The following is a 9,506-nucleotide window of genomic DNA, read 5'->3' as shown; positions in this document are numbered from 1 at the left end:
CGTGGGAGGAGAGGGAGAGGTTGGTGCTTGAGGGGCTGGGGGTGGGTTGGAGGCCTCCGCAGGAGAGATGTACGCGATGATCTACCTGCCCACTATATACAGAGTTATGTTATATGAAAATGGTGTATATGTCATTTAGCTACTGGACATCATATTCGTATTTATCCAAATAGACAGATATTCAACGGGAAAGTGTTAAGCACCTGCTTCACAACGCTAACCTCCAATCATGACAAGACTTTCACATTAACTCGTAGAGAAGAGAGAAAACAGACATAACAAGGACACGCAGAGTCCCAGGTAAATAATACACAGACACAGACAGGAGGGGGACATTCTGCGTATGCAGCGAGCAGATACAGGATGGTGCAAATGGACAAGAGACAAAGGAACAAGCTTATAGAAACAGGTCAGACAGACAGAGAGAAAAAAAAAAAATCATAATCAAACCAGTGTCCTCGAACTGGTCATTTCGCCGTATCTTCCTCTTCCTCTCGTGGTATCATAAGCATTGACGACTCTCATCTGCCCGCCTTCATCGGCCTGACTGAACGCGTAGCCGCGTTGTTTCCGCATGCGCTGCACTTGTCGGACTTTGCGGATCGCCTTCTGGAACTGCTCCATGCGAGGCCGGTAGTCCTGCACGTTGTACTTTTGGATCTCCTGCACGTGGTGGTAGTGTTGCGGGTAGTACATCCGCTTGGCGTATTTCCAGGCGTAATCGCGGAGAAGGCAAATGCAGGGGAGGACGACGGCCATCAGGTAGAAGATGGGTGAGGTGAAGAGCCGGGGGATGGTGCCGTAGTACTCGGTGGAGAAGCCGATCGCCGGCGCCGCATACCCATAGGCCGGAAGGAAAATGAGCCAGATCACCATGGATCCGGGGATGGCAATAAAGTGATATTTGGTCCAGATGTTGGTGATCAATGCCGCCTTTCCCAAAACAGTTGCCAGGACTGCTGTATACAAGGCGGAGCCCCAAACCCAGTGGCCCCCCACCTTACCGTCTGCTTGCGGTAGATCCCAGAGGAAGATCAGCTCAGACACGATGTAGAGCAGCAGCGAGTGGTAGAACCCGTTGGCGATCCACGACCAGAAGCTGTGTCTCTTGAAAAACATTCCCTTCTGTCCAAGCTGGTATAGCTGCGGGTAGCGATCGAGCAGACGGGCAGAGATGAACTGGTCACAGATTCCCATGACAAACGGAGGGAGCACAGTGAAGAAGACATTGTAGAAGGAGAGGGTCCAGGATTCGTAAATAACTTGACCCGAGAAAGCATTTTGGAATGAGTACTGTCCCGGTCAGTACAAGAGAACAAAAGAGTCTGCACAAGGTTGACTTACCCAGAATTGTGTCATGTAAAGGGCGATATTCTTGTAAAAGGAATATAGAATGACTCGACTGATACGGTGATAACTCCATGCACCGTGAACAAGAAGCAGCTTCCGGAGATAACGGAATTGGGCAATCGCAACGTCCGCGGACCGGGCAGCCTGAAGACCCTCGACACCACTGATACCGACGCCGACATGGGCTGCCTGGATCATCGAAACATCGTTGGCACCGTCGCCGATGGCCAGAAGTAAAGATTTGAGATGACGCTTGACCAGCTTGACGACCAAAGCCTTCTGAAGAGGGGACACACGACTATCGAAAAGAATCAGCATCGCTGCAAACGAGTAAGAGATGGAAGCAGAGTGACTTACCAACAAACCACCGCTTTACACATGACCGCCAGATCCAAGAACAGTTTCTCCATGTCCTTCTCCAGCGCAAATGTCAATGAGCGACCATCGATGATGAGAGCAAGAGCCTCGATCTCGCCAGACGTGCCCTGGCTCTGAACAGCCTGTAGCTTTTTCGTCAGGTTATCCCGGGTGGCTTGAGCGTTCTCCTCATTGACAATCAGTAGCGTCATATCTTCCGAAATAAGCTTGCAGGACATGCCGATGTTGATTGCCGTTTCTTGTCGGTCACCGGTCAAGACCCAGATCTTAATTCCAGCCGTCTGCAGTGTGTGGATGGTGTCAGGGACGCCATCCTGCAGTCGATCCTCAATAGCCGTCGCCCCAAGCAGATAGAAGTCCTTTTCAATCAGCTCTGCAGCTTTGTCAAGCTCATCGGCACGGTTGCCTCCAACTGTTGTTGCAGCCTTGTCATAGATCTGCATCCACTGCTGAAATTCTTCTTCTGGGATCTCACGCATGGCGAGGCACAGTGTCCGAAGACCCTCGGACGCATACTCCTCGAGATGCTGCAGGGTTGCTTCCACAATAGGGTTATCGGGCCCCAAGCGTTCGAAAATAACAGTGTCCGCACCTTTGGTGTAGATGCGAATCTTCCCATCCGGACAGCGGAAAATGGTGGACATTCGTTTTCTTGTAGAATTGAACTCGCAGACTGCCAGCAATTCGTACTCGTATTCTTGACTGCCTGTGGTGAACAACACAGATCGTGGCCTTCGGTTAGTGAAGCGATAGCCCAGCAAGGCGGCACCCTCTACCAAGGCACCTTCGTCAGGAGATGCGGCTTGGTATTTGATCTTGTCGGGATCTGCCTCATTTCTTTCAGGAATGACTGTATGGCAGGTCGCGAGAAGAGTGAGGAAGTGATGTATGGCATCCGCGGATGGATGAGAGTGCAAGTTCTCTTTGAGCTTTTTGAAATCGTGAATTCCGACTTCGGCCCCGTCTTCGACTGTAGCTCGGCGGTCTTCAGGTACTTCGTCACCATACTGCACACCGTAGATGCTACACTGCTTGAATTCCATCTGGTTGCACGTCAAGGTTCCAGTCTTATCGGAGAAGATATACTCAATCTGTCCGAGCTCTTCGACAAGCGAAGACGTCCTGCAGGTGGCAGGGGTGTCGGTCTTGTCGTAGTAAATGTCAAGGTCAGAATTGATCAGGAACGCCTGTGCGTACTTTACAATCTCAATGGTGACAAAGAGAGATATGGGAACAAGGTTGGAGTAGAGAACCCAGTAAGTGAAGATGTCGAGAACGAATTGCTTGACCGGACTCGTACTGCCGTAGTCGAGATAGACAAGCTTTTTGGCCTGGGTTTGTCGAATGATGAGGTCACCGACGGAGCTGATCACACTTAGAGCCACGAGAATGCTGACCAGCATCAGGATCTGGACGTTCACCATACGCTCAACGGCGGTCCGCTTGATCGGTGTAGCAGTCGCGTTGCGCATCAGTTTCGTTTCGTGACCCGTAAAGACGACTATACCATGAATCCAGGGAGTGTTACGCAGGGTTGCTCCACGAAGGAGAAGCTGGTCTGGCGCCAACGGAAGCTCCTTTTCGCCTCCTCCAGCGTGCATTGTAAGAGTCGCTTCATAGGTGTAAAGGCTGCTGTTGGGTTGCTCCGACCGGATTCGTCCAGTCAAGCGGCTAAGGTCAGCGGGACTGACCAGATGCGCGGTCTCGGGAATCGCCTGCTTGATCTTCAGATTGGTCTCCCCGTCCAGGTTGGCAGTCTCGATGTAGCAGAGACCTTCGGGCTCGGAAGACGCTAGAAGAACCAAGTCGGCCGGAAATGGCTGCTCGGACTCAACACGAACGATGTCGCCGACGGCCACATCAATCCATTTCGTTTCATGGAAAGCCGAACCCTTTAGAACCTGGGTTTTGGAGTGGTTGAGCGACTTGTCTGAGTTTCTTCGCTTGAAATCTTCCACCAGCTCCTTGATCGCAGAAACCAACAACACGATCAACAGTGGAACAATAGTGGTGTAACGATTCGTCGGGGACACACTGGGTATCTGCTGGAGCACGGCGGTGAACAAGAAGAACAGGTTGGCGTATTTCGAGAACTGCTCGAATAGGAACTTCGGGATGAAGGTGACGATGTTGTATTTGGCCGTGGACACATGATTATCGACGAACTTGTGAGTCGCATTGGCAGGCGGGTTGTTGAGCATAATCAAACGGGGACCAAGCTTTGACGGATCGACCTTCCCCCGCCCAAATCCGAACTTGAAGTCCGACTTCCTGGACTTTTTCTGAGCCCTAGGAGCAGCCGTCTCGTCGCCTTCAACGCCTTCCACCCGTGCGGCTCTGGCCCCGGCCTCCGTCAGCGGGAGATCCATCTCCGAGTATTCGGGACCCATTCCAAGCATGTGCTTCGCTCTCCCCATCAGGCCGCCGCCCAGTCCTAGAATGCTATTCCTGTCCTTCGCCTGCCGTACGCGATGGGGCGACGCCATATGGTCGTCGTCATCCATGTTATAGTAGCCGTGCATATCCCGGTCATCGTCAAGCTCGTCGAGTGAATACCGCTGGTAGTTGCTCAAGCCGGATGTTTGCGAATAGGTTCGAGACATCTCCGCTCCGGAGTAAGGATCGCTGATATATGCCCCCGGTTGGGCCGGAGGATGCGCAGAGGTCGATGCATGGGCTGCAGCAGCTGGCGGTGCCCGCCCGCCAACAAAATTATCGTAGGAGACTGAGGGACGCGGTTGAGGCTGATCGGAATCGTCAATGTTGTACTGTCGCAACAGGTGGTCGTCGTTGACAGGCGGGCGCTGCCCCGTATTGTATATGGGAGTCGACTCCTCCATCTGCATCAGATCCTCATCGCGGCCAGCGGCTGGATGGAGACCTGGAGGCCTACCGCTGGCCATGATGCTTGGTGCGGGTAAATTCCGTCACAGAGATGTTGTGTCCCTGGAGCATTGACCGAAGACTCGGGGAAGAGTGAGTGGGGAGTGGCTGGGTAATTTGGTTGACAACAACGCCCACGAGGTTGCGCAAGGGGTGTTGATCGGATTGGGAGGAAGACCCGATCGGAGGAGGCAGAGTACAAAGAGCTGGAAGATGCGAAATAGGACAGCAGTAGTAAATAGTAGACGGTAGACTATTTCTTGAATGCCTGGAGGTGTTTGGGATGGGCGGCGAAAAGACGTTGGCTGGTTGGCTGTTGCGGATTCCACTGGGCGGTGCTGACACTCGGCCTTGGTTCGTAGTACTAAGGTAGTTAGGTAGTTCTATAAACAGTCAACAAGAGAGACACAGCTAAGAAGTTTGATAGATGAGTGGAGAGAAGAGAATCATCAAGGACCAGGATTGATTCAAGAACATTCCCCTGAGGATCGTCTGCTTTTCTTTTTGCTTTTTTGCATATGATCTACACTTTTTTTCCTCCTCCAGCAGCTGTTTTGTTCCTGCGCCAAATGAGGATGCGCGTCCGCCGGCCCACTCAGCGTAAAAGCTGTGGCCTAAGAACGATCCAACTTCTTCAAAAGTCGATCCGATTATGGGTTTTCTCATCATAATTGATAGGGGCTGCGGATGTCTCGTCTAGAGTCATGATATGGTTTCGGTTTTCCAGTTCGACTGAGTCTGTTTTGTCACATCTGTAATACTATAGAGATAGTCTTGAAAGACTTCAATTGAGACTGATAAACTTCTTATGGAGCTCTATATTACATCACATCCTTCAGTGTCATTACCATGTTGCCTTTCGTCGCTGCTATACTCATGAGTATCGAGTCATCGGTCATTCTCCGCCCTGGATTCTTCAGCCAATCCGTTCTTTGACCTTTTAGCAGAATCGGCTTGTAGTGCTTTGTCAATAATCGCATTGATCTCCTTGACCTTCTCAAGAGCAACCGACGACTTCGACACAAATACTAAGGCATCCACAGGGGAGCCGGAAAACTTGGAAACAAAACACACATCTCCGGCATTATTGATGCCGAAGACAACGTCTGCTTCCGAGGCTTGTTCTTCTTTCCGAGTCGCATCAAGGATGACCAGTTTGCCTTCATCGAAAGTGTGAAAGGTAACCGAAAGAGGCTTGTGCGTAATGTTCAAGGGAACCGGTACCCGCTCGTCTAGCCCGTAGACAATCACCTGTCCATCCTTGACAACCGCATCCGGACGACGGAAGTGCTGCAGTCCAGCCATCACTCCTATACACGCAGCGTCAATGAGGTTGCCATCGTAGTCGGTGATGTGGACGTCGGCGCGGATGCTCCAGCAACTGACTCCCTTGAGGATGCACAGTGATTCGGTGTCTAAAGCGTTCGAGTGGCGCACGAGTCTGTCAAGGACGTGCGCGACGTATGCCTCGAGATCTCCTTGTCTGGTGGGTATAAATGTTAGCTGAATGCGCGGCTCAACACATAATACCAGCCATACCGTCCATTGTCCCAAGCTGGTGAGCCCATTGCCGTAAGCTCTAGGGCAATTGTGAAGATGCCATCGAAGGGACGGTCATCGCGAGGTTTCGTTACTTCCGAGGATATGCGCACGATGAGACTTTAAAATGTCAGTGTACTTCAAATACGACGCAGAGTTGGATGACAGAACACACCTCGTCTTGCCCAGCTGCACTTTCACATGCCCGTACTCCTCCCCGAATGTTACGTTCAGAGGACGGAGCTGGTCCGCTTGGCGGCCATCCAGTCTCACATCCTCGCGTAGAGCATTGAGGATGAAGTCGCGCTCAGCAATTGAGAGCGGTGCTTCTTTGTTCATGGTTGCGGAGGCGGACTTGGCCCCGACGGGGTCAATCAAGACGGACTTTTTGGGAAATTTCTGGATTCTGCAGCGTCATTGAATGCAGCGGATCATCAATGTTCCAGATAAGCCAATCATATTAGTAGTGAGTCAAAAGCGGTGAGTCTAGCTGATTCAGCTGGTGGCCTGAGGCCGCAACACTGACATTATCATTCTCCGACAAGACTCCAATCACTGAGCAGATATCATACAACAGGCTACCCGTGACAGCTCATCATGACTACAGGTAGGGGGAAGCTGAATGCGATGTTGTAAAAATAATGCGCTGACTTGACTATAGCTCACAGACCCACCTTCGATCCCGTACGTCCTCATTCTCACTATCCCCATTCTCGAAGCGAAGCTCACCATGGTTATAGGCGCAAGGGAAAGAGGCTCTCCGTGGACCAGCTTATCATCAACGACTCTTGCCCGCATATACGCACCTCAAGACTCGGTAGGTCAACGAATTATGCAGCTGAGGAAATCCGGTCTGACTATTCCAAGTCAATTAGGGCAAGGAAGTGAAGGCGAAGTCCGACAACGCGACCTACGAGCCGAGCTACTCCAGGCAGAGGCGGCTCACTTTGCCAAGAAGAACGGAGTTCCAATCAATGAACCTATCGTTGAAAGCGCGGCGCCGAAACGTCAACTTGAAGGGCCCCCTCCGGATCGTGCAGGAGAAGCAGAAGAGGAGGACCCAGAAGCGAAACGACGGCGGATATTAGAGGAAACTCGGGATATAGACGCGGACTCGGAAGGATCAGAAGATGACAGTAGTGAAGAAGAGAGGTAAATATACCGTTTCCGGACAGCCTTGCGATGGACATGCTCACACGGTATAGTGATGACGAAGATGAAGCTGCGGAATTGATGCGGGAGCTGGAAAAAATCAAGAGGGAGAGGCTAGAGCAGAGAGAGAAAGAGGTTGGTTTTATTCCTTGGTGTGCTCTTCTACCAGAGTCTCACCGATTTCTAGGAACGCGAACGTGCTGCGAAGGAAGAGGAGCAACGAGAGTATGACATCGCAAGGGGCAACCCGCTGCTCAACCCCGAAGACTTTAATCTCAAGCGGAGATGGGACGACGACGTTGTCTTCAAGAACCAAGCTCGGGGGACCGAAGAGAAACGGGGCAAGGAATTTGTCAACGTAAGACCTGTCAATACGGGATCTGGAATGACGCTAATCATATGATAGGATTTGTTGCGCTCCGATTTTCACAAAAGATTTATGGTGAGGTCAACTTTCTCGAAAGGATGGACGAATACTGATAATATACCACTAGTCCAAGTATGTCCGGTAGAATGGCGCTCTTTGATTCTCGACAAACTTGGCACCTGTTTCACGCTTCAATCAGTACCTGGAGTCACATACAGGCTCATGTCGACTTGGAACGAGAGTCTGCCAGGATGGATGACCAGCCTTGTTAACCTGATGAGCCTGCTGCAACCATAAGACTCCGCTAGTATGATGGGAAGGCAAGGTACCCCTACTGAAGCCTTTCGGCATATACTCGTTGGCCTAGGCGCTCCTAACAAATAGCTCTCAGAAGTGTTCTCATTTTGGGTTTGCCTTGTTTTGGGAGTCAGGGCTTGGGGAACGCTTGCAATCAGTTCATTATGGTGCTCGATCATGATACTGTGGTCTGTGAGCTGTTCCGAGCTCCAAAGCCTATGCGATTACTTCTATGTACGTAACTCAGCTACGCGATAGGGCTATGTCAGTGCTACTAGCTTAATGCAACATACTTAATGACTACCCTGTAATGTGGCTGGTCAGTCAGTTCTTGTTGAAACAGGCTGCGGCCATAGGTTCCCATCTAGAAACAATAAACCAAACTGAGCAAACACATGAGTGACGGTGGCAGAATACTGTACCGCCATAATCCCCGCCTTCAACAACAGCATGAGGGACAATATCTCAAAAGGTTCATCAGACTCTCTTCAGACATCAATACCGTCAAATCTCAATTGAAGCTCAATAATGGATTCCCAACCTTCATCTAAAGCACTACATAGTGAGTTTCTTGCGCAATTCCGGCCTGTCCCCTTGGCACTCGAACTAACCGCGTCACATGCAGATCGCATCAATGCCAACATCTCCCAGTTACTGCAGCGGTTCGAGAATATAATGGCTACAGCTACCGTTCGTTCACTCTGACTTGACACGAGCCGCGGTCGAACCGGCTGACCTCAGACTCAGGTTGAAAATACAAGTCACACAGCAACAGCTGTCGAAACCTATCAGCTTGACGTTGAGTCGACTGCGCTGGTATGTGTTCAGAGCACAAGTCGCTCCTTTCTAGTGGATACGGAAGTAGTGATGTCTTGCTGATATGCGGGGTATACGACAGGTGCGCGCAGCGGAGGATATTCTCTCCCTAACCCGCACAATGAAAGAGGCCTGGCTGTTTGGTAAACTCGACACACTCGGTGAAGACGAAGCGGACGTCAAGCGGAGAGAGCAACTGGAGAGCGATGCTGCGGCTATTCAAAGGGCTATTGCGGAAGGCGGGCTGTTGAAGCCGGCGAAGTGATTACGTTTCTTTGACCAGATTATGCTCTGTATTAGAGGGACATGGGAGATTGGCGTACAGGTGTTTTCTTCAAGTTTCCATCCAGGCTGTTTCAGGAGCTTTGTGGTGTTGTGTTGGCGATTGTCTGCCGTGTACTACAGCATATATAGATACCCATTGAGTCATCAGCAATACTGACACATGCTAAAATACTTTACTAAAGGAAGTGGCCTTGTTTTCATGCGCGAAGCATGCTCTCCATAGTGGGGCAATCAATTCCATCGCGATAAACTCTTATCAAAGCCATATCAGTCCGAGTCGCGCGACACGTCCAAACAATTAATCCTACAAATCCCACCCACTTAACCATCTCCAAATCATTAGACAAACACCAGTCCCCCATCGCACAGCAACCTCAGCAACAATGCCCCCCACACCACCCCTCACCCTCATCGTCGCCACGACCCCAATCCGCACCAC

The 9,506-nt window shown here is 51.0% G+C and overlaps 4 protein-coding genes across 4 annotated transcripts; 2 read left to right on the top strand and 2 right to left on the bottom strand.

Annotated features, from left to right (window-relative positions):
* Nucleotides 1–444: 444 nt before the first annotated feature.
* CDV56_100942 (aminophospholipid-translocating P4-type ATPase DRS2) lies at nt 445–4,631 on the bottom strand (the record flags this gene model as incomplete). Its single annotated transcript, XM_026754561.1, has 3 exons — nt 445–1,293; nt 1,345–1,648; nt 1,708–4,631. The coding sequence occupies 3 exons, from the start codon at nt 4,629–4,631 to the stop codon at nt 445–447; spliced, it is 4,077 nt and encodes a 1,358-aa protein (XP_026609574.1).
* Nucleotides 4,632–5,499: 868 nt separating this feature from the next.
* Nucleotides 5,500–6,489, bottom strand: CDV56_100641 (exosome non-catalytic core subunit RRP45; the record flags this gene model as incomplete). Its single annotated transcript, XM_026754260.1, has 3 exons — nt 5,500–6,094; nt 6,151–6,270; nt 6,326–6,489. 3 exons carry the CDS (start codon nt 6,487–6,489, stop codon nt 5,500–5,502), a joined length of 879 nt encoding a protein of 292 aa, XP_026609573.1.
* A 258-nt stretch (nt 6,490–6,747) lies between these two features.
* On the top strand, nt 6,748–7,814 carry CWC15 (spliceosome-associated CWC15 family protein; the record flags this gene model as incomplete). The annotated part of the gene is made up of 8 exons (XM_026754074.1): nt 6,748–6,757; nt 6,819–6,834; nt 6,891–6,967; nt 7,026–7,302; nt 7,356–7,437; nt 7,490–7,660; nt 7,709–7,744; nt 7,797–7,814. The coding sequence occupies 8 exons, from the start codon at nt 6,748–6,750 to the stop codon at nt 7,812–7,814; spliced, it is 687 nt and encodes a 228-aa protein (XP_026609572.1).
* Nucleotides 7,815–8,494: 680 nt separating this feature from the next.
* CDV56_100144 (RNA polymerase II mediator complex head subunit MED22) lies at nt 8,495–9,047 on the top strand (the record flags this gene model as incomplete). Its single annotated transcript, XM_026753763.1, has 4 exons — nt 8,495–8,528; nt 8,592–8,656; nt 8,714–8,782; nt 8,865–9,047. 4 exons carry the CDS (start codon nt 8,495–8,497, stop codon nt 9,045–9,047), a joined length of 351 nt encoding a protein of 116 aa, XP_026609571.1.
* Between the last annotated feature and the right edge of the window lie 459 nt (nt 9,048–9,506).

This window comes from Aspergillus thermomutatus (assembly GCF_002237265.1).
Source record: "Aspergillus thermomutatus strain HMR AF 39 chromosome Unknown NODE_477, whole genome shotgun sequence".
Taxonomy (NCBI): Eukaryota; Fungi; Ascomycota; class Eurotiomycetes; order Eurotiales; family Aspergillaceae; genus Aspergillus; species Aspergillus thermomutatus.
Note: the sequence above shows the minus strand (reverse complement) of the source record. Positions and strands in the feature narration are given on the sequence as shown.